Source organism: Sorex araneus, chromosome 1, assembly GCF_027595985.1.
Source record: "Sorex araneus isolate mSorAra2 chromosome 1, mSorAra2.pri, whole genome shotgun sequence".
Lineage (NCBI taxonomy): Eukaryota > Metazoa > Chordata > Mammalia > Eulipotyphla > Soricidae > Sorex > Sorex araneus.
The window spans coordinates 388,055,675-388,083,629 of record NC_073302.1 but is presented as its reverse complement, the minus strand read 5'-3'; the positions used below and the strand labels follow the sequence as shown (position 1 = coordinate 388,083,629).

The 27,955-nt window shown below is 41.1% G+C and overlaps 1 protein-coding gene across 1 annotated transcript in view; it reads right to left on the bottom strand.

Annotated features, from left to right (window-relative positions):
- Positions 1-4,627: 4,627 nt before the first annotated feature.
- The window catches only part of CDK6 (cyclin dependent kinase 6), a 216,167-nt gene continuing 192,839 nt past the window's right edge, over positions 4,628-27,955 (bottom strand). The window contains exons 5-7 of the mRNA XM_004602179.2: positions 25,523-25,573; positions 21,118-21,253; positions 4,628-14,947 (exon numbers count right to left, since the gene is read on the bottom strand). Coding sequence (XP_004602236.2) covers positions 14,801-14,947; positions 21,118-21,253; positions 25,523-25,573 — 334 coding nt within the window. The 3' untranslated portion in view covers positions 4,628-14,800. The remainder of the gene's footprint in view (positions 14,948-21,117; positions 21,254-25,522; positions 25,574-27,955) is intronic.

Genomic DNA, 27,955 nt, shown 5'->3' with positions numbered 1-27,955 from the left:
TATGTAATTATAGCTCCCGCACAAGTTTGTTTATTGTCGGTCTCCCATGAAGTGCAATTTTCAGCTGGATGAGAGCAAAGCGCCTTGTTTATCATGTTCATTATTTCTACCTCTTAAGGTCTAAAATGCCAGGAAACAGAGTAGAGGTTCAATCAATGCTCAATCAATGATACTTGGCAAATATGAACAAATGTGATTTGCCTTATCAGCTTCTGAAAAGATTGCCAGAAGCAATATCAGTTTCCATTGGGGAATCCTGGAGTTGATAGGAGGGACAGCACTTCGAATTTGGCTTCATTCTGATGCAGGCAGATAGGTAATGGGATCCTGGCAATGTACTTTTGGGAAATAATCAAATTTAGAGATTTCCTAGCTCTGAAGTATGATCTTCATTCCAAAGGCATGAAGATCACATCAATTTGACACATAAAACAAATCCTGAGCTCTTTGGAGAAGAGAAACTGAGGCATCATCCAGATGTGGAAATCTAAGGACCCACCCAGAGAAAGGTGGAATCCTCAGAAAAGGAGAATATATAGGAAAATCTATGAGGTTATGTAAAGATCATTAACAGTGCCAGGGATGAGATTATGAAAACATCATCAATAGAACAAATATTTTCCATGACAATGCCCAGATTAACTTTTATGTATGCAAAACTCCAGAAAACCCATTTGAATGAACTGTATAGATGCTCCTTCCGAAAACCTTGGGTGTTGGGGGGGGGGGAGGTTTGCTTTCCAAGCCCTTGTTCTCCCTCAACCCTGATCTCCTTTGCTGTTTCTATTTCTTTGCTTGACTATTTCAATTCTGGAGAAGGCTGTGTTCTCTCTTGAACTCACACTTCCCTTTCCTTCCAACTCACACCTAAGTCAGTTTCAATAAGAACTACCTTTCTATGTTCTTTTGCCTCCTCCTCAAATTCTTTTCTGTGATGGAAAGGCCAGCAATAACTAAGCTTGTGGTTGGGACAAACCCCATCTAAGCCAGGCATTTCCTGGAGCACTGGTGGCAGAGCTGGGTAGAGCAGAGTGGTGGAAGCACTCTTTTCTCAGTCAGCCTCCCTCACTCTCCACTTCACTGAGCCACCTGAAATAACCCCAGGTGCTAATGTCTCCACCTCTCTGAAGATGCAGCACTTACCCCAAATTTCTGGGGAAGAGTGAACTGTGTCAAGGATTTGGAAGTCTAATTAATCCTATGTCACTGTCACTGTCATCCCGTTGCTCATTGATTTGTTCGAGCAGGCACCAGTAACGTCTTTCATTGTGAGACTTGTTGTTACTGTTTTTGGCATATCCAATATGCATGGGTAGCTTACCAGGCTCTGCTGCACGGGCTAGATACTCTTGGTAGCTTGCTGGGCTCTCCGAGAGGGGCGGAGGAATCGAACTTGAGTCGGCTGAGTGAAAGGCGAATGCCCAACCTCTGTGTTATCGCTCCAGCCCCAATTAATCCTATGGAGTCATTAAAGTCATAACATCACACTGAAGTTGTATATATTATTTTTAAAAAACCGAATTTTGCATTTGATCCCTAGTATCTGTTTTTTTTTTAGGAGGGTGAAGGTGGGGGTGGTGCTCAGGGTTTGCTCTTAGCTCTGTGCTCAGGGATTACTACTGGTGGTCCTGGGGATTGATGACTGTGTGCAAGGCAAGCATCCTTACCCTCTCTACTATGACTCCGATCCTTCCTAATATCTTTATATATTTACAAAATATAGTACCTTCCTTTGTTCTTTCCTTTTTGGGACACATGGTGATGAACAGTTGTGTTCAGGGGCCCCGCCCTGCTGTTCTCAGGGAAACAGACTGTGCTCAGAATCAAACATGGGGGTGGGAGCTCCCACATGTATAGCTATGCTCTAGTCTTGTGTGGGGGGGGAAAGAGGGGGGGCGCGGGGCTAGGGGTGCACACCCAGCAGTGCTCAGGGCTTACTCATGGCTCTGCACTCAGGTATCACTTCCAGTGTACTTGGGGTGACTTTATGAGACGCCAGGGATTTAACCTGCTTGCATGGCAGGTGTCCTTTCCTCGAACTTTGACCCCTGCTTTAGTCTTTTGAGTCATCTCTCTTGCTCTTTTCTATCTTTGATTTTTATTTTGGGCCTACCAAGTGCTCAAGGGACTCTGGGGACCACTTTAATACTCTATCAAAGGGCCAGTGTGTTCAGAGCTAAGACTCAGCTTTGCCAGTTACCACCAGGATCACACACTGTAGTGTTCAGTGAGTCTCCAGAACTCTACCCTGTGATGATCAGGTTGGTGGTGGGTGCATGTAGCACTGAACTTAGGTCCTTGTGCATGCCAGATATGGCATCCTGATCCATCTCTCCAAAATATAACCTCAATGAAAAGTTTTTCCCCCCCTCCCTCAAATAAAATTGATGCTCAGGGAAGTGTTTTTTTTTTTTTTTTTTTTTTTGCTTTTTGGGTCACACCCAGCAATGCACAGGGATCACTCCTGGCTCATGCACTCAGGAATCACCCCTGGCGGTGCTCAGGGGACCATATGGGATGCTGGGATTTGAACCTGGGTTGGCCGAGTGCAAGGCAAACGCCCTACCCGCTGTGCTATCACTCCAGTCCCTCAGGGAAGTGTTTATCTCATTTTTCATTTCCCCTTAATATTTCGCAGGTTTCCAGGACCCTAATTTGATTAGGATAGGCGGTACTACTTTTGCTCTTAGCCACATTTAGTCAGGACACCATTTTCACTTAGCTTTACAGAAGCTTGGAACTATAACCAACCAAGGGCCCTCAAGCTGCGGTGCATACAGGATAAAACTGCATGTATTTGCTGAAATTCATGACACTTGGTCTATGAAGTTAATAGAAAAAAGCTGGATGTGAACTTCATTTTTTTTTCAGAATTCAGAGAACAGAAAACAGATGATCAGGATTCAACCTTTGTGTTTGTCCCCTCTTCACTGTCCATTCCCCAGGATCTCATGTGCATGAAAGGAAAACTATGGCACCTGCTGCTCTGAATTTCCAGGTAGCACTTTCAGAAGTATGAGACTGACACAGCATCACACAAGCCATGGGATGCCCAGCTGCTTCACCTGCTATGTGCAGAAAAAGGGTATTTGTAGAACATTCTGCTTCCTGGGGTCCATCGTTTTGATGAGCCATTCTTTTTTTTTTGGGGGGGGGTCACGCCCGGAGATGCACAGGGGTTACTCCTGGCTCTGCACTTAGGAATTACTCCTGGCGGTGCTAGGGCAACCATATGGGATGCTGGGAATGAAACCCAGGTTAGCCTCATGTAAGGTAAACACCCTACTTGCTGTGCTGTCGATCCAGCCCTTGATGAGCTATTCTTTCCTATGTTAGGTGGTCTGTGTGTGGTGCAGAGGATAGATCCTGGGTTTCATGCATGTGAAAACATGTGCTGTGCTGCTAAGTTAAAGATACCTGTCCTAAGTTCTTCCCTTTGAGAACAGGGAAGTTAACTAAAATGAGAGTCTAAAGGGAAAGATCAGTAGCAAAGATCTAGTTATGTTCTGAAAGGAATGAAGATCAACAGGAGTATAGCAGAGGTAACATCTTTTATGTACTATTTTAAAGAAAATGATTCACATAGTAGTCAAACACTGACTTGGTTGTAGATACTTACGGTTTTCTTTATAGCCTACACACCTCTTAAACCAAAAATTCATTTTTTTTTCTTTTTGGGTCACACCCAGCTTTGCATAGGGGTTCCTCCTGGCTCATGCACTCAGGAATTACTCCTGGCAGTGCTTGGGGGACCAGATGGGATGCTGGTAATTGAATCCAAGTCGGCCGTGTGCAAGGCAAACACCCTACCCACCGTGCTATCACTCCAGTCCCTCAATCTTTATTTTAGTTTGTCATCTGTGCCATATCCAGCGTTGCTCAGAGCTTCCTCCTGGCTCTGTGCTCAAGGATCACTCCTGACATGATTTGGAGAACTGTATGAAGCTCTGGGTTTCAGGACTACAGTATTCCAGCACCAATCCCTTCACCAGTATCCACAGCCCTCCACCGATGTCCTCTATTCCACTCCCACCATCTATCCCTCAGCTAGCCTCTACGACAGGTGCTTCAATTATCAGAGGTATCAGAGGTAATAATCTTTAGGTGCTGTGATTTACAGTACTGCTACCAACAGGGTAATTACCAACTGGTAATGCTTAGTACTTGACCATGTTTCAGTACACCTCCTCCTCTAGAGTGACCACTTCCCACCACCCTTACTGTTGTGTTCTGCCCTCTCGGATCCATCCCCTCACCAGCCAAAGTGGAAAGTTTCCTACTGAAGACCAGAGAAAAGAAGACTCTTTTTTGTGGGTGGGGTGGGTGGAGGGGGCTACACTGGTGATCCTCAGGGGTTACTTCTGGCTCTGCACTTAGGGAATCACTCCTGGTGATGTTCAGGGGACCATATGGGATGCCGGGGATCGACACCAGTTAACCCATGTGCAAGGTACGCGCCTTATCCGTTGTACATTCTCTCCAGACCTAAAAGAAGAAGACTCTTAAAGCCAAAGTTTGAAATACATCTGCTAACACTTGGTATTTGATTACATTGTTCAGTTAAATTATATTCACTTTACAGTAAAAAAAGGAAAGTACCTAGGATAGTAATTCAGCTTCAAGAAAATGGCTGTTTTTATTATTTTTATTTCTACCAATAATTTTGTTGTAAGAAATACAAAAGGTATGACAAATAAAACAGTTTCTCTTTTTTTTTTAACTTCCATTTAGCTTGTGCATAAGTGAAAACAATGAACTGGACAGTGATACTTCAACACCAAGTCTTAGAAAGTAATTCCACAATCTGGCAATACAACCTAAATTTGTTTTCGAGCACTCAGAGAGACATCCAGTTTCCAAAAGATGATTGACCTGTAACACTCTGAATTTCCTGTCTCCTATGTCATTCAAACAAAGTCTTCCTGGGCAACTGTCCCTTTAGGCGTGTGCTAGAATGGCTCCCTCTGACATGGCAGGCTGCTGCAGAAAACTGCCCTTCGGCTCACAGGTTTCTAGTGATGGCAAATTTAATGTCAAGACTTAGTGGTTCTTGATTAACCTGACATAAATACTTGTTTTTTCCATTTTTCCCTCCAGTGAAAGAATCTAGAAAAACTGTCCCTTATATTCATCTACCTAAATGGAGGAAAGCAAGATCTTTTTAGCACCGAGTGCTACGAAGGGGTTACTTTTACAGATAAGGTTTCTTTTTCTCCCTTAAGCATTTTTATTTTAGTGTGAGGAGAGCTTCCTCTCCTAAACAGAGGGTTGTTTGCTAGAATGAAGTGATCTTTTTCATTTGCCCCTTCTCTCCACGTGAGACCATTTTTCTATGAAGGTTGAAGATACCAGATATGTAAGGGAGGGCCTTATTTCCCGACAGCTGCACAGTGCTCACACTTGGGGGACAGCACAGGGTTTATATACCCACTGAGGAATGACAACAATGAACCTGACAGGCCAGTGTGGTAACCCTTACTTTTTTTTCTTTCTGCTTTTTGGGTCACACCTGGCGATACACAAGGGTTATTCCTGGCTCTGCACTCAGGAATTACCTCTGGTGGTACTCAGGGGACCATATGGGATGCCGGGAATCGAACCTGGGTCGGCCGCATGCAAGGCAAATGCCCTACCTGCTGTGCTATCGCTCCAGTCCCAAGTGTGGTAACTCTTAATCTTGTGCACAGAGCAAAGAGCAGAAGTGATATCTAACACCCATCCAATGGCTAACAGTCTCGTAAGACTGAGTTCCAGGCAGTGAACTATCACACTGCTTCCTTGACCTGCTGAACCCACAGCACCAAAAACAGAGCATTCTTCAGCCAAAGAACAAATGGAATGAGAGTAAGTTTGCACCTTTAAGCAACATGCACCCTTGTTTAAGTCTGTACCCTGATTAAAAATTGCAGAGTAAGTTTCAAGTATGAGGAAATACCATAAAAATATAGCCTGTAGCTGGTGAAGAAAACAGCAGCTTGGAATGTGAGTTTATCTTCTTAACTTTTCCCTCTCTGTCTTAGAGTCAAAACTGCTCTGCAGAAGGCCTGGATTTATAAATGCCGATGTGTCGATGAAGGTGCCAGTGGGCATTTGGGATTGGTGTGGTGAGTGTGCTCCTGGAGTCCAGCACCAGGAACTTTCTCTTGCTGATGGTACCCAATGGAAGGAAGGGTGTGCCTAATGCTTGTCTCATCACATCCCTGACATTCAAAGGGCAACCGAGGGGGATGGAGAGCACCACACAGGCCAGGATAGGGACAGGGAGCACTTCAGAGGGAGGACTAGTGAACCTGGGCTGGCTCACACAGTCTGGGTATCTGACATGCACATGCACAATCTCTACAACTTCACAATCATGATTTCCAATACAGAAACCAACAAGTCAAATGTCCAAATTAAGTTTTCTCTTCTACTTTCAAAACTTTTTCTATTATAAGTAAAAAATAAAGATAAAAACAATAAGCTTACTAGCTATCACAGCCTTGCTAAAATCTAGAATAAACATTTTAACTAGGCCCTATGGGGATGCAGAATACTAACACATTTTACAGTGAAACATGCTTTAATACATCTAAGAAATGATTTACCTATAAACCCCTCTAGTAACAACCTACACTCTATAGGAACTAACTGGTCTTGTGCCTTTTAAAAACACATACTGCTCTTCTACATCAAACACTTGCCAGTAAACCTTCAGTTCAAAGCCTAAAGTATCAGAAACGCAACAAGCTTTTTGGTATTGGGAACTGTTGGCTGTGAAAATCCTGGTTGTCGACCAGCGTACATGCAGTTCTTGCTTTTATTACCAGTCTGACTGCTTCTGTACGGAAACCAAATAGCTTGAAGCACAAAAACTTGGGTCTTCTCGATCTGCTACGTTCTGGAAGCCTCAGGGCACAAGCTAACAGTTTCGCTTCTACAGTTAACTCTCACACTGCTCCTTTCTACTGTACTACCTGTTCCCACCCCTACACCTACATGGGCGCTAGTGTGCCTAGTTGGGGAAGCTCCAAGGCCAGCCTAGAGGCACAGCTGATATCTTGCTGGGAGCCAGACAGGCATGGGCCAGAGCTCCTGAACTTAAGGCAGCCGCTGTCACTTTTCTATCTGTAGTTTCCTACCAGTAGCTTGCGGCATCTTCCCACTATACTATCTGCATTTTAACAAAAGAACAATTACAAAGTCCTTTGCTTTACTTTATATATTGATAAAACACCTAACATGAAACCACTACATCTATAGGGCAATTAGATAACTAATTATGTTAACATGCATGCAGCTCATTTGGAGGCTTAGTCTAAATTTTATTTTCTTAATCCATCAACACCATGATAATGAACGTTAAAATGTGAGTCCGGAATGTGGTCTGTCTTTCACAGAACTAACTAGTGTGATTCAGAAATAAATAATACACATGAATAATAATAGAAATAATTTATGCAAATGTAAGAACAACTTGAAATTCCCCATTGTACTAAGTGCTGATCCCAGGGGGGTAGTTGATGCTATTCATTCCATATACTAATATACCTATTACTAGTCAAAAGGAAATAAATGAAAACAAAGTAAATGAGGAACTACACTGTTAAGAAGTTACATTGCTGCAAACATAGGCCCAAAATGGCAGGTTTTATAATGCACTTGAGGTGTTCAAGAAGTGTAATGCTGTAACCTACTTTCATGTGACTGAAGGTCAAGTTGCTGGTGATCAAGAAATATTGATAGTAAATACATACTATTGCATTTCATGAAACTGAAGATCAGAGACTTCAAGTAAGGTTACAAAGAGCATTTTAGGACTACAACATAAGCATATCTATGGAATATCATTAGGAATCAGAGTTAGAAATTAAATAACTGTATGGTTCTATGTTTGCTGATTAGTGCGTAGCTTTAGTTCCTGGTAGAATATGAACAGATATGTGCCTTTTGAAAAACAGGGAACTATTTTACTACATGAGACAATCGCCTAATCTACTTATAATTACTTGAGGGCAAAAGAGGAAAAAGGAGAAATCAGAAAGGGTTAGGAGCTTTTGCCAACTGAATATGAAGCAGAGTAAACAAAATTTTAAAACAAAACCTTTCCAGGCGTAACTTTTGTAGAATGACAGAAAATAAAAAAATAAAAAAATCTTTGCTGTAATTATACATCTTATTTGAAAAAAAAAGAGCTGAGCTTAGAGCTTTCGAGATGCCTGGTCGACAGCTTCATGTGAGCAGCATCTCTTATACCTGAACTTTCGGAAAACTGTGTTGTACTTATTTATGCACAGAAGGCATCCATCTGCTTCTAGGGACAGTTTTCATCCTAAGAGTGCAGAGCAGATCCCTCTGAGACAGCAGCAGGGCAAATGAAACTTGGACGGTATCCTGGAACAATATCTCGTTGGGTCTGTACATCCTTTCGGTCACTAAGGGATAAGCAGCAGGCAGATGCCAGCTGCCCTGACCATGGCCCACCTTACTGCTAAGGGGTGTGTGTATGTGGAGTGAAGACGCACCTCCAAGGTTTCAGATGGTGGAAGTTTGGTTGGAACAGAGTCAGAGCTCAGACTGGTCCACTGATAGCAAATTTGAGGCCCAAATCCCCAGCCTTCCACTTTGAAGCTGAAGTAGAACACATTTAAGCTGGACAAGACCTGGGGATTTCTCAGTGAGCCTTGGACAGTCCCTGGTGTGTGTGATGTTCTGATTCAGTAGGAATTAGGGAGCCTTGCATGATGGCTACATGGAGGACAGGCCTGGTCTGCCATGTAGAAGGGAAAAGAAAAAATAAACAACCCTCTGTGTACAGGAAACTCTGAAAAATACTGTCATTTACGTCCTCCTACATTTCAGAGATACAGTTGAGGAAGGTGCCTTTTCAAGTTAACTACAACTATGGGGGAGGGGGAGGGAATGATGTATCTCTGAAGTAAAATCTGTGTGTGTAGGAAGTTGTCTTCAAAGTAATGACCTCTGTAGAAATGATTCCTAAGTGATATGATCATGGCTAGAATTCTCTTTTGAAAATGAGGGCATCTTATAAATATACACCGAGGATTAAACAGATGTAAGAATCACAAGCTCTTAGCAGAACTTTAGTGCTGTCTTGGCATATTAGTTTTTTAAGGAAAAATAGTTTTGCCTACTGAATTCCTGTGTTACTAATTTTGTTCATATGAGGTTTTAATTTGGACTGAAAAATGTAATCAATGTCTTAAGATAATCATAGTAGAAAATATGAGAGCAGCAGACAGCAACTATGAGCATTTTGATTGGGGTCTCTGGATTTTAATACTCTTAACAAAACCTCCCTATTCTCAGTTGAGTGGTGCCTTTTTAGTAGTAAGCTTGTCCATCTTTGTAATTTAAGCAACTAAAAAAGTGAGGATATTAGGTTTCCCAAAAAAGCTTCTTGATAAATAAGCAGGTTTTCTTTATGAGTGTATCAGCATGTAGCTGCCTACTAAAATATCTAAGTCACAGAGTATAGTGAAGACTTTTCATCATTTTGTGAAACAAGTGCTAGGCAAGAGTAAAATAGATGCAGGAAAATCAAGTTAGGGTGACATTTCCAGAAGTACCTTTTTAGCTTTGTTCAGTCTTCCCCACCCCCCTACCAAAAGTGCCATCTAGTGGAATATACTGGAATAAGAAATCCCATCTCTTTAGGACAGTTAATTTTTAAAAGGCATCTACCAAAAACAAAAACACAAAAAACACACCTCCTTTCCTACCATGTCAACTGCAAATTGTTGTAAGAATTTTTAAATAGCTTCTTGAAAAGAGGTTGGATTAATTTTAAAATTGCTCTTGTACTGTTCATGAAGGTCAGAATGCCAACAGCAAGAAAACAGAAAATGCTGATGGCATTCCATTTATTTATCTACATTAATTTCCTGGGAGTGCCAAGACAGAAAAAATTCTGAAAAGCAAATCTGAACTGTGTTAAAAAAAAAACCATAGCAGCTAGTTGATAAAAAGAAAACAAACCGTGAATCAGACACTATCTTTCTATATTTTTGGTGGTTACAATAGAGGCCAGAAAAAAAAAGTTCAAAATAATATTTTTGGTTTATTTTCTGAAAAATTACAAGTTAGAAATGCTTGAGATATAGTTATGCAATAAAACAGGGTTGAAAATTTCACTGGTGAGAAAAATGAAAATGCTATTTTTTGGTGCTTTTGAGAAAAACTCTTACTAACGATCAGAAAACTGACACTGCATAGACAGGTTATTTTAGTAGCCTCAAGTTTTTCCATTGTGGAGAAGGAACATGTAAACCCATTTCCCTAATCACATATCTAAATGTACTAAATGCACACTGTAAATAGTTTGGGTTTCACATAAATTCAAAAGTCCTCGTGGTAGGAGAAACCTACCACACTTTAAACATTAAAAAAATTTCTTTTAGATGAGGAACATTCTTGGACTTGTATGACAAGTTTAGTTTCATGTGGCTGTTTCTTCCCATGAATGAGGGTGGAATATAGATGATTTGGTTGTGCCATTCAGCCTTTCCTTTGGGTCGGGGTTTTGGACCATATGTGGCCATGTTGAAGGGGACTTATGCAATGTCAGAGATCAACTGGGGCTGCTGCAAACACCTTAACCCCTGTACTATTTCTCTGACCCTCTGTGCAACCTTTGAAATGGCAGCTGTTTGGAAGTGCTTTCCTATAAAATTTTTTTGACTGTATCAAACATAATTGCCAGAAGACTTCTGATAATAAGACTTTATGTCAGTAAGTCATGTTCTTCAAACTGTATACATATACATAATAATATATATCTTTGAAAATGCCATTCTTTGAATAACTGTTTTCTCCCAGAATTTTCTCTATTCACTTCCCACTGTTTTGCAAATAATTTTTAGAGGATAGACACTTTAATGTGTCATATAAGAATTGATTCTTTTGAATTCTCTTAATACCTTAGAATTTATAACATATCAATATTATGTTTCCCCAAATTATTCTTTAGTTTCGTATCAACACAACTAAAGTAATTTGGCTTCTCAACTTTTAACTTTATTCTTTCCTAACCTCAAACTATGCAACAGAAGTCTGATTTTGAAAACTGTCAAACACTCTCAGATGTTTTTCATAAAGAGTCAAGCTGTCACTTAGAAGTAACTTCTTTGGAGAAAATTTTAATATTTATGATATTAGGATGCTTACATGATTTAAGTTTTATAATGAGTGAGAATGGCAATTACTGACTTGACAGGCACCATTTTTGAGAGAAGCAGCTATAGATAGTTTAAAAACTCAATTTAAATACATAACTTAAGGTTCAAAATGCTTGGTACTAATTAAGCATAAAGAGGGGTAGCACCATATCTTGAGTCAATCCATCAATTTCTCTATGAAGAGGAATCTGTTTTAAGATGTTAACATGCTGTGCGTTCTAATTTTTTAAGTTTTACTTCAAACGCAAAGGCTGAGGAGTTCTGTTCTTAAGTGACTGTTGTGACTATTTTTAGTAGGTCACCTGGGGCTAAATGAAATGTCTGTCATTCACAGCATGTGTTTCCTGAGGAAAAATCATGAGAATACAGGGTGAAGGGGGGCCTTAAGTATCTTCCAAAACAGGTTCTTTTCTAGTTCCCATCTACTTCAAAGGAGAGACAACAGGGGAGGCTCCAGAGCACTGAGTTCTACAGGTTTTTGGGAATTGTGTTCTAGAGGTCAGAGGGTTATTATTACCCTTTGCCACATGATACCTTATGATGCCAAAACGGACAAGTTTCTACTCCTTTTAAAAGTAGGCTGGGGACCACCCTATCTTGCACAGCAGTTCCCAGAATGCCTAAACTGTGCATGAAACATCATATAGAAACATCACCACATTCTCGCATTGATCCTCAAAAGAAATTGAAGTGTGATTTGAATCCATCCTCATACAAGCTGCTTCATCATAACCCTGGGGCAGAATGACCTTTCTAGCCAACCATTGCCTTGCTTCTGGCAAAGATGTCGGAGGCCATAAGTCACAGAAGAACAGCTGTATTCAGAATGTTCACATTCTGCTAAATGCTTCAAAGTGCCTTAAAGGCAAGGCTACTTGTGAAGGATCTGGATTTTAGAACTGGCGATCCTCGATATTAAAAGATGTAAACTAAAAGGGTAATCACTCAAGAGCAACGGTTACACAGATGGAAGAGCAGGGCACAGACTCTTAAGGAAGTACAGAAAGGTTGAGATATTCTCTCATCCTACCTTCCAGAGGATAATTTGCCAAGTTTCTAATCACCAGTATGTTTGTGCTTTAAGTTTCTTCAAAACAAAACAAAACAAAACAAAACAAAAAAAACTACGAAGAAATGGATCAAAGGCATATGGTAGAAATAAAAGCTGAGTTCTTTACTGTTTAAAATCCTCAAGAATGATGAAAAATTCCAGTTTAAAACAGCTGCATTTTTCTTGAGTAAACCTACAAATGTTTTTGCAGAAGCACAAACTAAAGTTGTAGTCAACAAAATTATGTATGCTAACTGAAAAACCTTGCAATGATTCAGTGCAGCAGTGCGTTTTAAAATTCAATTTCTAGACCCCCAGCAAAGAAGGTCTTTGTATTTTGACCCCATGAAAGGAAAAGCAGGGCTCCTGTTTTAGGCGAGGCTGAAAGTCCACCTTGCATCGAAGGCTCTGGGTTCATTATATCTCAAGCATTTACAGTGATGGCAAAACATGACCAATATGTCATGTTTGAACAAAGTGAAGAAATGGAGAATGAAGAAAGTTTAAAACATTCTCATGGCCCACCTTCTTATTCATATTTTGCTTTAGAAAATTCAACTCATCTTTAAGTGATAGAATTAGAAGGATGCTAAAAAAACCTGTATCAAGAAAGAATCGTCCATGGCCCAAAAAGCTCTTAAGGAGAAACTTATTCAAGATAGTCATATACAATATTAAACTGTGAAGAATTCGGTAAGGCATAGCAAAGTACAAATATAAACATCATCTGGAATATTTTCTACTAATAGCAATGTGCATTCTTTGAAACCTAGATGTGGTTTAATTGTTGCATGCACTCAAGACTCCAGCAATAAAGCTAAGTTGGCTAAACTTCCCCGAAGACAAGAAATACCTGTGTCTTCTCATTACTAGAGCCAACTGACCACTAGCGACTGAGCACTAATCAGGTATAAGGCAGAGATGGTATATAATAAAAAGTTCTATTGAGTGAATGACAATAGGAAAGTACACTGTATACAATACTCAAGCCAGGCTAGCTCTGCAGATTGCAGGTATGGTCACCAAATACTAGTACAGTCTGAGGGACTGAAAAAAGATGACTATATAGAGTAAAATATATATATATATATTTCTAAAAAATAGACATTTCCTTAGATGCTACGCTGGCAATAAAGTCTATAAAATGTAAGACACTAAGTAACAGTAAAGTAATCCATGTGCTGGTGATAGAAGAAGCAGTCTTTAACTCACTGGGTAGGTAACAACAGTTGAATGCCAGGTATGAAGACTACATCAGAAGTACATAACGGGACCCTGACAGATGCAGAACTGGAAGCCTAAGCTATAATTGGAATCTAAGTGTTTATGAAAGGTTTGCTGAAGGAAAGAAGGCAGGAGGTGCCTGGGGAGAGCTTCAGCAATTTCTTAGTTACATAATGGCAGTGTATTTTAGAGGCACAGGGGGAAGAGATAAGATGAACACTTTGCAAACAAGGCAGTGCATGGCAGAAAAGTACAGTGTAATAGATGGGGAGGACTTAAATAGCATTCCTGTCTCTACTCAAAGAGAACTATTTTCCAAACCAAAGTAGGAACAGTTTCTGACAAATTCCTATAATGAGACAAAAACCAATCAACCAACCAAAAAAGAAAATATCAACAAAAATATAAAGGGAAATAAATCTCAAACCGGGAAATAAAGGCTTTCTCTATTTTTTTTTTTATGATTTTTATCTATTTGAGGTACATGCCCTAAATCTACGGTAAATAACAAAAAGCTTATAGGTATTTTTCAAAAGGAACAATAAAGCATATTATATGAGTTAAAATGGACTAACATTGAGTAAATTCAGCTTTTTTTGGGGAAGAGTAAAATGTCTTAAAAAAAAAAGTCCCAAATCCTAAAAGATATTAGAATTTTTTCCTTTTTGTTGCATGTAAAACTTCTAGTGAGCTTTTTACTACTAGTGATTTTACTGGTTTTGGCCAGAAAAGAAATGCTGAGGACATAGGCTCAAATTTCTAGCTTGAGAAGCCTGTTGTGTTGAATCACCTTCAGTCAACAGATGCTGGCTATTTATCGGTCACTTTACATCTTTATGAGTCAATTATTCTGGTTGTTTACAGAAAGCCACACTTTAAGAGAGCAACACACACACACACACACACACACACGCACACACACGCACACACACACACACACTCAGTCCGTAAGTACCAAATCAGGCTCTGGCAGCTGCAGCGAGATTACATCATAACTCAGCTGTGCCTGGATTGCTCACTTCACACTGGCAGCATTCAAGGTTTAGAAAAATGAAATGGCAGCACAATTTATCAGCAGCTTCTCTTCCTCTGGAATTTTTCCAGGTTCTTGAAACAAACAGACAGACAAACAGACACACGAATAAACATAAAGCTGCAATCACACTTGCATTGATTTCAAAACAGTAAACTAGGTGGTTTCCTCGGAGAAGCAGAGCCCATCCAGCAGATGGCAGCTAGAAGGTCTCCAGCTAGTGATCCGCAACCGCTCTGCAAGGCTTACTGAGGGTGACCCCATCAGCCACCAGTGGGTTTTCTGGAAGACCAGCTTGAGGTAGCAGCTGGGACCTCAAGCTGTCGTCATCTCTGAGCTGTTCTGGCTGGGTGGCAGATGGGAATCCAGGTTCTCCTTGAACCTCTCCAGGTCATGGAAGTACGGATGCGAAAGGGCACCATAGGCAGATATTCTTTTGGCTGGATTAAATGTCAAGCATTTCTGTGAAAATAGAAAAACAAAACTGGTTGACATAAAACATAACGGTTTACAGTGCTTATATCGTTATAGAGCTATTCTTTGACATATACTCTGTTTATAATGAATACTGATTTTTTTTTTAAAGGGACTGGAGCGATAGGGCGTTTGCCTTGCACGCAGCCGACCCGGGTTCGATTCCTCCATCCCTCTCGGAGAGCCAAGCAAGCTACCGAGAGTATCCCGCCTGCACGGCAGAGCCTGTTAAGATATCTGTGGCATATTCGATATGCCAAAAACAGTAACAAGTCTCACAATGGAAGCGTTACTAGTGCCCGCTCGAGCAAGTCGATGGAAATGGGATGACAGTGCTACAGTGCTACTGTCAAAATGAATACTGACAAAATATAGTCAGTATTCATGTCTAAGCCCCTAATGTATAAAGTGTCTCTGAACTTTGAATTATCTATGTAGATTGCTTTCTACCTAAGAATTTCTCTATACTCTAGACTTCAGTATAACTTTCATAGTTTAACTATATTCTGGAGTTCACTATAACTTTTTATCCTGTCACTGGATCACTGTCACTGTCACTGGTCACTGTCATCTTGCTGCTCATTAATTTGTTCGAGCGGGCACCAGTAACGTCTCTCATTGAGAGACTTATTGTTACTGTTTTTGGCATATCCAATATGCATGAGTAGCTTGCCAGGCTCTGCCGCTCAGGCTCGATACTCTCGGTAGTTTGCTGGGCTCTCTGAGAGGGGCGGAGGAATCGAACTTGGGTCGGCCACATGAAAGGCGGACGCCCAACCGCTGTGCTATCACTCCAGCCCCTCCTTGTCACTGGATAGGATAAAAAAAAGTTTGCTTTGTTCAGGTGTGAAGGGCAGTTACTTAATCAGGGTGTTGAGTGGAGCGGGTAAGCAAGGCAAAAGCTTAGACCTAACTTTTCAGTTCCACTAGCAATGCTGCCTCGGGGCTGCCCCAGCCAGAGGAAGCACTGTCTTCCTCCCAACTCACATCAAATGGCCATAAGGACCACCAGCAACTCTACAAGGAATCTGTCAGAATGGAAGGAAGAAAGGTTAGTTTCTGGGGCTGGAGTGATAGCATAGCGGGTAGGGCGTTTGCCTTGCACGCGGCCGACCCGGGTTCAAATCCCAGCATCCCATATGGTCCCCTGAGCAACGCCAGGAGTAATTCCTGAGTGCAGAGCCAGGAGTAACCCCTGTGCATCGCCGGGTGTGACCCAAAAACAAAAAAAAAAAAAAAAAAAAAAAAAAAAAAAACAAAAAAAAAAAAAGAAAGGTTAGTTTCTGTAGTGGCAAACTCCATTCCTAAACTGCCAGTATATAATCAATAAATCAGAGTACTTCCTCTATCACTTCTTCATATTCAGGCTAATCCTAGGTGAATCATCTAATTCTTTAAAAATCCTCCTCTTCTCCTCCTACCCACTGTCAGTGGTGTGTCTGCAGGCACTGCTGCTTACTTTCGTGCTGCATTTTCTCCTACCCATGCTGGAGTGAGGAGATATTATGGGCTGTCTTTGCTTATGGCTGAATAGACGTCTTACTCAATTGGCTCCTTGCTGCAACTTGTGATTATAGTCTATGAGGAATCTGTCATTCAGGGTTCCTGCTGAGAATAAAGGCGTTTGGTGGCCATATTTTATAACAGGGGAACTCCACTCCTTCCCAGCACAGCTGCCCACACCAGAGAGCTACCTTGGTAGCAAACTTCCTAAATAACAAGCGAGCTAGCATGTATGAATTTGTAGTGAGAGTTTGCCTAGGCGAATACTTTCCCTTCAAATTTATTTATTTCAAACAATGTAGGCTTGAGGTAGTGTCTTAAAAATAAAAGAGGGAATACAGGTATTCCTACCCTGATAGGCTGTGGAGGGAACTTTTCCCTGAATAGTAGAGAATGAATGGCCATGCAGTGAAGATGGGGTGAGAGCTTTCACTGGGAAAATCAATGGCTGTGTTAAGATGCTGATCAGTGGGCAGGTTCACACAGTGTCCAAGAGTAACAGCCTTGTTAAAACCTAGGCAACCGTGTCTGTATTTGAAATTCAAAAAACATGGACAGAACGAGAGCACTGGCTGCTCCACGTAGAGAAGCATCTTTTTTTTTTTGGCTAGGTACCAAAGCTTGATAACTCAGAAGGTAAACTATATACCCGTTATTCACTGGATTCCAGGTATCAGTAGCAGCCTTATAAGTACAGTCCTCTGTCTACTGCCCTGGTCATCAAGTAGGAAATATATACAAGGCGTTTATTATGTGTTTAAGAGAAACTGGGTACAGCAGTCCTTATTATTATAATTTCAGTTGTTGGGTCATATCTGGCTTTGCTCAGTGCTGCTCCTGGCTCTGTGCTCAGGGATCACTCCTGGCATTGCTTAGAGGACCATTTGTTGTGCCAGGGATGGAACCTGGGTTGACTATGTGCAAGGTAAGTGCCCTACCATCTGTTCTATCTCTTGGGCCCCAAGAAATCCTTCTTTTTATTGAGGTATACTCTAGTCTGTAGTTATGAAATAAATGGTAATTAGAAGGAATATAATTCTATAGTTTCTTTGCAAAACTATTTTCCCCAAAAAGCAGTAGAAAAGAGGGCCTGGAGGACTGGTCCATGGTTGGAAGCTTGCCAGGGTTGGGGAAGGCAGGTAGGACATTCCAACCACTATGACAATGACAGTTGGAAATGATCCAATCTGGACAAGAACCAAGTGCTGAAAGGTGGTAAAGGGATATACATGATAACCTTTTAGTACCTGTATTGCAAACCATAATGCCCAAAAGGAAAGAGAGAGAGGCCATACAGGCAGGCTGGGGGAGGGGTGGGTGCTAGTGGTCGTAGGAAAACTGGGGACGCTGGTGGCAGAAAATGTACACTGATGAAGGGATGGGTATTTGAACATTGCATGACTGGAACCCAATCATGAACATGTGTATCTCACGGTGATTCAATTAAAAAAAATTCCCCAAAGAAAGGCCTATTTAAGAAAAGAGACTTTAAAAATGACAAGTTGCAGGGCCAGAGAGATAGTTAAGTGGAAGCTTCCTCACAGATGAACACAGCTGAGGAGACCTGTCCGTCTCCCCCAAAAGCCTATAAATAATAAAACAATATAGCAGGTCCTTGAATTATGTCATTTCATCATAACACTGATGAGAACAATTTTTTTCCAATTGGGGCAACTGTACTGCACAGTTTGTACATTCCCCCATGTCTTCACAGGGCTTTTCCTGGTACTCTGGTCTCTTGAATTTCAGAGATGTGTTTTTCATAATTGGCATATTTCCTCTTCTTCTTCATTTTGTTTTTTGGGCCACAGCAGGGCTTACTCCTGGCTCTGCACTCAGGAATCACTCCTAGCAGTACTTGAGGAACTGGTATGGGATGCTGGGGACTGAACTCAGGTCAGCCATGCATGCAAGGCCAATGCCCGACCTGCTGTACTATGGCTCAAAATTGGTATTTTTATATTGTGCTACTCTATTGAGCTATTGAGAATGCTGTGTGTGCATGAGCATATCTTGGAAAGCATCTTATTCAAGCTTGACTCCTGCCTTATGTACGGTGAGCTGCAGAGATTGGCACTCACCTGCTCTGGAATAAAGTTGGAAAATGAAAGGAAGGAAACACGATTGTCTATAGAGGAAACATTTTGGATATTTTTTCTTTTCCTTTCTTTTTTTTTAAATATGTTTTTATTGGTTGGACGAAGGAAGAGATGTTTATTTCCATATCATAAAGCACATTCTGGATTTTTATTTAGTAGTCTGGTGATGCTTTTGTGGTCAGAAATATGGCATGGGAACTTAAGTCCTTTATTTTTTTTTATCAACTGGCCTATCATATGACTGGTTTTACTATACACTGTTGTATTTAAAGTTGTCATTTCCAACAATCTGTTCATGATATTAAGAACTTACTATTTACTTCTTAAAAAAAAAAACCCCAGTGGTTCCCAAAGGGGACCAAAGAGCTTCCTAGGGGCAATGGTCTCACTGGGTTTTAGACGGTAGATTTCCAGGAGGATGCCGAGTGACATTTTGAAGAGGGTGGTAGGTTAAATCAGTCTGTGAAGCTCTGATTTAGGTGAATCAATAGCCTTTTTTTTTTTTTTGCTTTCTGTGTCATACGGGCATTGCACAGGGGTCCTGGCTCATGCACTCAGGAATTCTGGCGGTGCTCGGGGGACCATATGGGATGCTGGGAATCGAACCCGGGTCGGCTGCGTGCATAGCAACCCCCCCCCCCAGCCTTTCTAAGGCTGCATTCAAATAAACACACACTAGATTACCTAGATTAAGAGTACATGGATAATACCACTTCTGGGAATATATCCTGAAGGGGCAAAAAAACATAGTAGAAATGACATCTGCACCTGAATGTTCATTGCAGCACTGTTCACAATAGCCAGAATCTGGAAATAACTGGAGTGCTCGAGAACAGATGACCGGTTAAAGAAACTTTGGTACATCTACACAATGAAATTCTATGCAGCTGTTAGGAAAGATGAAGTCGTAACATTTGCTTATAAGTGCATGGTCATGGAGAGTGTCATGCTAAATGAAATGAGTCAGAGAGGGACAGACATAGAATGACTGCTCTCATTTATGGCATATAAAATAACATAATATGAGACGGACACCTAAGGACAGTAGACACAAGGGCCAGGAATATTGCTCCATAGTTGGAAGACTGCCTCATGAGCTGGGGGAGAAGCAGCTGGAATAGAGAAGGGATCACTAAGTCAATGATGGTTGGAGTATCGCTCGGGATGGGAGATGTGTGCTGAAAGTAGATAAAGGACAAAACGCGATTAGCTTCTCAATATCTATATTGCAAACCAAAAATAGAGAGAGAGTATGGGGGAAATTGTCTGCCATAAAGGCAGGGGGAGGGGTGAGGTGGGAGGGGGTATACTGGGGACATTGGTGGTGAAAATGTGCACTGTTGGAGGGATGGGTGTTTCATCACTGTATGACTTAATGACTGAAACTTAAACACGAAAGCTTCATAACTGTATATCACGGTGATTCAATTAAAAAAACTATGGAGGGGGCTGGAGTGATAGCACAGCGGGTAGGGCGTTTGCCTTGCACACGGCTGACCCGGGTTCAAATCCCAGCATCCCATATGGTTCCCTGAGCACGGCCAGGAGTAATTCCTGAGTGCAGAGCCAGGAGTAACCCCTGTGCATCGCCAGGTGTGACCAAAAAAAAAAAAAAAAAAAAAAAAAACTATGGAAAGAATAAAATAAATTAAAAAAAACTATGGGAAAAAAAGTGCATGGATCACTGGTGGAGGAACTATAGTAGCTCAATAGTTATAAAATAAAGACTTCATCCTATTCTAAACTATCACTGTATCACTGTCATCCCGTTGTTCATTGATTTACTCGAGTGGTCACCAGTAATGCCTCTATTTCCCCCAGCCAAGAAATTTCAGCAGCCTCTCCTTACTCGTCTTTCCCAATAATTGGAGGCTCTTTCAGGGTTAGGGGAATGAGACCTATTGTTACTGTTTTTGGCATATCAAAGCCATGGGCAGCTTGCCAGGCTCTGCCCATGTGGACAGGATACTCTCGGTAGCTTGGCGGGCTCTCTGAGAAGTATATGTATATATGTATACATGTATGTATATATCTATACATATACATAATATAAAATATATATTACTCTCTATGAGTATTTACATAGAGAGAATTACTCATAGAGAGTAGTTCTAAACTATCAAACCTCAATAAAAGAATTTTTAGAAGTATATGGATGAGGCACTTTCTATGGTTTTTGTTTTGTTTTTTTGGACCATACTTGGCTGTGCTCTGGGATAATCCTGGCTTTGTGAGCACAGGGAACACTTCTGGCTGTGCTTGGGAGGCTACATAGGATGCCGGAAATTGAACCCAGGTCTGTCATATGGAAGGCAAGTGTCCTACCCACTGTACTACATCTCTGACCCTGGGTCAGACTCCCTCTAGAGGAACTAAAGACAATAGTGAATAAGGTCCCCAGTACAGGTGCGAGGATGAGAGCTGCAGAGATCCTTTGTGGTCATGGCTGAAACTGAGGATTTTGCCCCACATTCAGCGAGCAATGAGGGCAAGCCTTTCATCAAAACAACTGACTACACAGTCAGTTCCAAATGAATGTGCAGTCCACGAACTTACCAGCAGTAGGTCTTTGCCTAGTTCATCAATATCTGCTACAAATTTCTCAATTGGTTGAGGAGATTTGGAATTAAAAGCCTGTCTGGGAAGAGCAACATCTCTAGGCCAATCTTCTTCTCCTGGGAGTCCAATTACACTGCAAAAGAGTCACACAGGAACATAAAGATTAGCAGCTATGCGGATGCTATTGCCCACCAAATTCTAGAGGAAGATTCACTCAAGAGGCTTAGAGGACAAAGGGCACCAGGCACGGCTCACTTGTACAACCAGCTGGAGTAGCCGCTGAGTACTGTTAGGTGTGACCCCAGAAATCCATAGACCATTTCTTTTTACTCTGAATTTAAAAATTACAGTAGATAGAATATAGAGCTACTCAAAAAAACAGCCATGCTTGGGGCTGGAGTAGGGCGTTTGCCTTGCACACAGCTGATCCGGGCTCGATTCCCAGCATCCCATATGGACCTCTGAGCACCGCCAAGAGTAACTCCTGTGCATCACTGGGTGCGACACCCCCCCAAAAAAAACCCCAAAACACAGCCATGCTATTTTAACTACTGTTACAACGACAATGGCCTGGATCAGGCCTGAATTAAGTCTGCATTTTCTTAAAGAGGACTAACACTCAGAAAGGGTTCTCCTGAATGGGGTTCTGGGCTTCAGAAAGACATGTGTAGATGTCATGGGATCCCTGGACGGCTTTGGTTCTCTCCTGTTATCTTGCCAGGTAAGCTCACAGATCTTACCCATGGAAGAGCAGAATCAACATATTCTAACTGTACCTGTCACTGGGAAAGACACTGTGATGGTCCCTGAGAATGTTGGGCGAGCTGCAGAATGGGAATTTTGCTGAGGACTTTTGATAATCAGATTGCAAGATTAAACACACACACACTCTCTCTACACACACACACACATATATATATATATATATGTATATATATACACACACATATACATATATATGTGTGTGTCACTACCTATATCAGTCGACATTATATATATATATACGTGTATATATATACACACATATATTCAAAATTAACATTTTAAAGTATTTATTACAATCAGACCAGACAGACTCACATAGTAGCTGGAATAAATGAACAGGAGAAACAAACTGGATGACATATAGATGTGTTTAATAACAAGATCAAGAATAAGTGCAGAAGAAAAAAAATACCTTTTATTATCAAAGAAAATAAGTATATATTTGAACAAAATAAGATAAAGGAAGAAAAGATAGCTTATTAAGGTAGTTAATTTAAAATATTTCATTCACTTAGCTTTATAGACGTTCAAAAAAAAGGAGCCACATCCAGCAGTGTTCGAAGGAGGCATATTCCTGGTGATGCCCAGTCTAGCTGTGGGGATTTGGGGGGAGCCCTGGGCTATTTTTTTTATATCAATGCCAGGGATCAAACCCAGGGTCTCATACATGAGAAGCATGCATTATACCACTGAGTTCTATTTCTGGGCTCCTATTACTTCCATTTTATAGATGGAAAAAATTGAGCTTGAGGAATGAAATGAACTGCCAATATCACTAATTGTAAGTTCAGTCTCTGATCCTAGAGTAAACACAGTTCTTCTGATTCCAAATTCAAGACCTTGTTTCCATTATCCATGATTTTACTCCCCAAATACTCTAAAATAAGCTAAAAGCACTTAATTTCACTTTCAAAGTACTTTTTCTTAGAAAGTACCAATTTTAGGGCCACAGAGATTGCTCAATGAACTACTGCATAAGCTTGACATGCAGTAGCATGTAAATTGATCCCAGAACCTCCTGTCCCAAGTACTGCCAAGAGTGAGAGTGACTCCCCCCTCCCCCTTCAGGAGCAGCCTCTTTGTGCACCACTGGTTATTACCTAAGCCCAAACTAAGCAATACTTCCTTTGCCTAACCCCTCCATCCCACGCCCCCCAAAATATCCTATCAATCTTTAGATACAGAAAACTTTTTCTTTATTGGAGAAAATAAGCAAGACTTTCCTTTAAAAAACATTCCAGTCTCATATAAGTTAATGATATTCAGCTTAAAATTTAGTATGAATTTTTATGGTCCATTTATGAGTGTTGTGAAGCTCTGATAGGCCCATTAAAAACTGCTTGCATTAAACTTCAGTATTTGGACAGCTGAATATAGGCCTTAAAAGCTGCTATTTGTGTTGGAAAGACTGACGTCACAAAATCTACAAATGGCAGTAAGGGCAGGGGCAGAAATAATTTTCAAGTACTTTAGAAATGACACTAGGGTGCAGCATTGTCCCTTTTCTCTAAGCCAAATGCATTTAGAAGAAATACAACACTTTCAGTGACACGAGGACAGAAACCAAGTAAAATCTCAAGGCACAAAACATATAGAACTTTTACTTATTATGGCTCTTCTTCTGTGGGAAATCTAGACTCCCAGGTTTTTGCCCCAAGTAGAAGTGGTTTTCCTTGGAAGCAAGTCAATCATGCTCATAAGTGTTTCCTTTGGTCTTATCTCTGACTTTGTGGATTTAGGAGCATCAACAATACTAGCACAGACTGCAGTGATGGAAGTGGACAGAACCCCCCCCCACCAAGGTGGTGTCGGCAGGGTATATAGTAGGGAAAGGACTTTAGGATCAGGCAAGTTGGTCTCTGTAATCAGTATTTTTCCTTTTATGAGAGCGTTACTGGAATGCCTGACTTTCAGAGTTCCCTCTTTAAGAACATGTGCACATGAATACATTCAACAATGGTGGCGAAGCACAGTGGGAGTTTCTCACTCCGTGATGGAGGAACTTGACTTCCAGAAGCAGAGTGGGACACGGAAGTTTTATTCTGTACTTGCCCACCTTACAAAGTGGTCAGTAACAGTAGGACAATGCCACAATAGCTGTCCTGAACTGGAAAGCTCTGGACAACCAAACCAGTGAGTGTTTAAGGCTCTAGTTCTGACTCAGCAGTAGCACTGGTACATTCAGAAGTCTATCGGGGCTGCTTCTAATCACTGAAAGAACAAAGTTTGTTTCTAGTTTTATCCTGATTGTCTGAAGCAGTTTCTGTTGAGTAGATAGTGCTAAGGCAGAATTATTATTTTATTTTTAGGGGCACTTCTCAGGATTTACAATGTGATGATATTATAAAAATTACTGGGATTCCTATAAAATGTCACAGACCCATAGTGAAGGCCTCCCCCAACCCTGACACACACAGACCCCTACTTTTCCCTACTCCATCTCTATTTTGATTCCATTCCAGTTCCGATGGGGTAAAGGAAAGTCATAAATCAGAGGGATGTCATACGGCTTGCTTCAGTGAGAAGTCCAGAAACAAGAAGCAGAAACTCACAAACACAAACTCATGTGCATAACCATGTGGACATAAATGGATCTCAGTAAATCATTAAGGAGCTGTGTGACAGGCAACTAGAATGGAAGGATCTGAGAACAAAAAGGGATGTTCAAGAGAATTTAAATGGAAGACCAGAGAGATAGCACAGGGATGAAGGCATTTATCCCCAGCATCACTGGGTGTGGCCCATCAGCCTACCCTCTATCCTTCCCCTTAAAATAATTTAAATAGTTTCATTTTTCAGGTGAAGTTAAGGAACAAGAAGATTAAATACCTAGTGATGCATTATAATAAGAGCTACTATTTTAATTCTTATTTATCTACTGGAGATATCTAGTGGTACGCAGGCCTACCCCCAGCTATATGCGCAGTGGATCGATCTTCATGGTTCTCCGGGAACCAGGTGGTTCCAGGGATGGAACCAGAATCCCCTGCATGCAATGTAAGCACCTTACTTACTGTACTATCTTTCTGGCCCCGTAAGGGTTGGTATTTTGAAAACTTATGAGCACCATGTAAGACCTTTACAAGGGTGCTTTAAATAACTTTCTCAAGATTGTAAAACCATTCAGCCACAGCTGTAGGATCGGGATGAGGATTCTCATTTCCTAGTTCTGACTTCTAAGGGAAAACAGATAGTGTAGCATACCCTCCTGTGTCCACGATGAGAACGCCATGTAAACCATCCTGACTAAGAGGACTCAGCACAGGATGGAAATTTAGTGGGCAGGGCATGAGCTAACTAGGGCACCAAATGGCCACCTCTAGTGGTGGATCTGAAATGAGCTCAAGCAGAAAACACTATGAACGACTTTAAAACTGGAGCTCAGCTAAGCGAAAAAGGAGAGCAGCAAAATGAACCACAGAAGCGACATACAAGCGTCCAGAGCAGAGCCCTTATGCACACATCAGGAAGGGCTCTGCGCAGAGCAGCACCAGGTCCCCACTCACCACACAAACAGTGTCTGCAGCAGCAGCTTGGGGCAGGAGAGATAAAGATAAACATATTATATGAGCAGCAGAGAAAAAGTCACTGTAAACGTTTGAAAGCTATAGACAGGTTAAAACTAGTTGCTACTTACTCCAAGATTTTTCCTAGTTGGTCAACATCTGAACTTCCACGAAAAAGAGGCCTGAAAGAATAAAGGTAAGTATTAAGCACGAAATTGTCTTAGGCTACATTTCAATCATATTTGTCATTACCACTGTTTAATCGGAAGCAAAATATTCTTTATGGGTGGGGAGGAAGTACACAATTGAGACATCTTTCCTTCGGAAAACGAAATTCTGCTGAATGGATGTTGTTTGCAGGCAAGGTTATAATCCCATCTTTTTCCTGAGTGTGTGTGTGTTGTGTAATCCAACCTCCTGAGTTTTGTATTTATATGTTATGAGTTCTAATGTGATGGTAAGCTGCAGCAGTGGCTTATGCCCTGAGTTTTGCGTTTCAACTCCCTTTTCAGATTTTGTCCCTTCACAGTCTAATGTTTTGCTACTCCCTCGTGTGTTTAAGAAAATGCCTATGTCTTATGTGCATCTGTGAGAAGTTTTAGTAGAAACAGCCAGAAAAAGCAGAAATCTCTACTTTTTGGTTGGACTTAGCACACAAAATGAAAAGTGCTATCCATCTGTGAATTGGAACTGGTCCATCAGTTAGGCCTTCTTTAATGCGTGTAGCAGGCAGAAAGTCTAAATCTTAACTGCTCTACTGTAGCTAGTGAGACCTGGGATGGGGAAATGCTAAAAACCCAGAAGAAAGATTTGCTCCATAGCACAGAATGACTTTTGCCTCTTAAGAAAGACCTGGTGAGTAAGTCTGAAGTCTGTGGTTTGAGTTCATAGACCCAGTGAACCCAGACTGCATGCATTTAACTCCTATAAAATGAATGGTCTGAAATCTATTGTCTCAAACAAAAGAAACAGGTGATGTGAAGGAGGGAACAGGCCCAACTGGAACAGGTAATCCAAGGTGTCCAAGAAGATGGTTATCGATGGAATCAAACTCTTAGAACCATTTGTTCAGATTTTGATTGAAATATTTGAATAGCTTACATATCTGTTTTTTATGATGGAGAATGCGACGCATGTCATAAACACAGAGAGGATGAATCCAGAGGAAGAACGAAAACTTTCATTATATGAGGAACACTCATATGTGCCGTGTTGGAATATGAAGTTACTACAGGTAGACTCTAGAGTCACCTCCAGGCAACTTGTACTGAACTGATACTATCTTTATTTTGGTTTTGGGGCCACACCTGACAGTGCTCAGGAATTACTCCTGGCTCTGTGCTCAGGAGATCACATGCAGTACTGGGGGCTGAATCTGGATTGGTCTTGTGCAAGGCAAGTGCCTTAACCTCTGTGTTATCTCTCTGGCCCTATAACCTGTTTTTAAATTAAAGATTCTTGGACAAAAGAGGAAAAAAGGAATAGTGCAAGAACTATTCCACAGATGAAACATTATTAATAACAGTTCATAAACCATGGTGCCCAAAATAAAAAATTAAAATTAAAAAATGAATGATAATCTTTGATAAGAAGTCTTGGCTTTACCAGGTTTTCTGACCCGTGTGGACCATGTACTGAAGCAAGAAACGTGGCAAGTTTTTCACTGAGATTATTCTAAGTAACCTCTCTCTTCAGATTAAACATTCTTTAATTCATATAATTTGACAGATCTGAACATTAATATCTGATCCTATTCTTGGGTTTGATGGTGGAGGACAGTTTAATTCTACAACCTTGAATAATTTTGTAATTGTAGGAATGATTCAGCTAAGACACATATACATGAGTCGGACTTGACTCGTTCGTTATTATGATCACACAGAGCTGAGCAGGGAAGAAGCAGAGGTCTGGAGCAGTACAGCACAGGAGAACACAAGGAAAATAAAGGAAAACTTAATGGAAAAAGACTGAGAAATGGATACTAACAACCTACGGAATCCAAAATATTCTTGGAAAGATCTTCTTTTCCGTGAAACAGATTTCTTCCTAATACTTGCAAATCTACTTCCTAGAACCTCTGCAGGAAGAGTTAAGATGAGAAAGAAAAGGCCCATTACATACATCCTATGAGGCAGGAGCTCATAAAAGACAAAAGGCGGGACTGGAGTGATGGTACAGCAGGTAGGGAGTCTGCCTTGCATACAGCCAACCTGGGTTCGGTCCCAGGCATCTGATATGGTCCAAGCACAGCCAGGAGTAACTCCTGAGTGTAGAGCGAGGAGTAACCCTTGAGCACTGCCAGGTATAACCCAAAAAGTGGAAGAAACAAGAAAAAAAAAAAGAAAAAAGAAGAGAGAGAAAAGGCTTTGCATTTGTTTTGAATACTGAAGGGAGGGGACTGAGCTCTATCAGCTTGTCTGTTTTTAGACATTCCTCTCCACACCCTGAAACTTCCTAAATCTGTTCACTAATCTTTGAAAGATGAAATAAGCAATAGAAATAACCTATCAAGGGGTTGGAGAACCTCAGGTAAGGGGTTTGCCTTGCACGTGTCTGACCCAGGT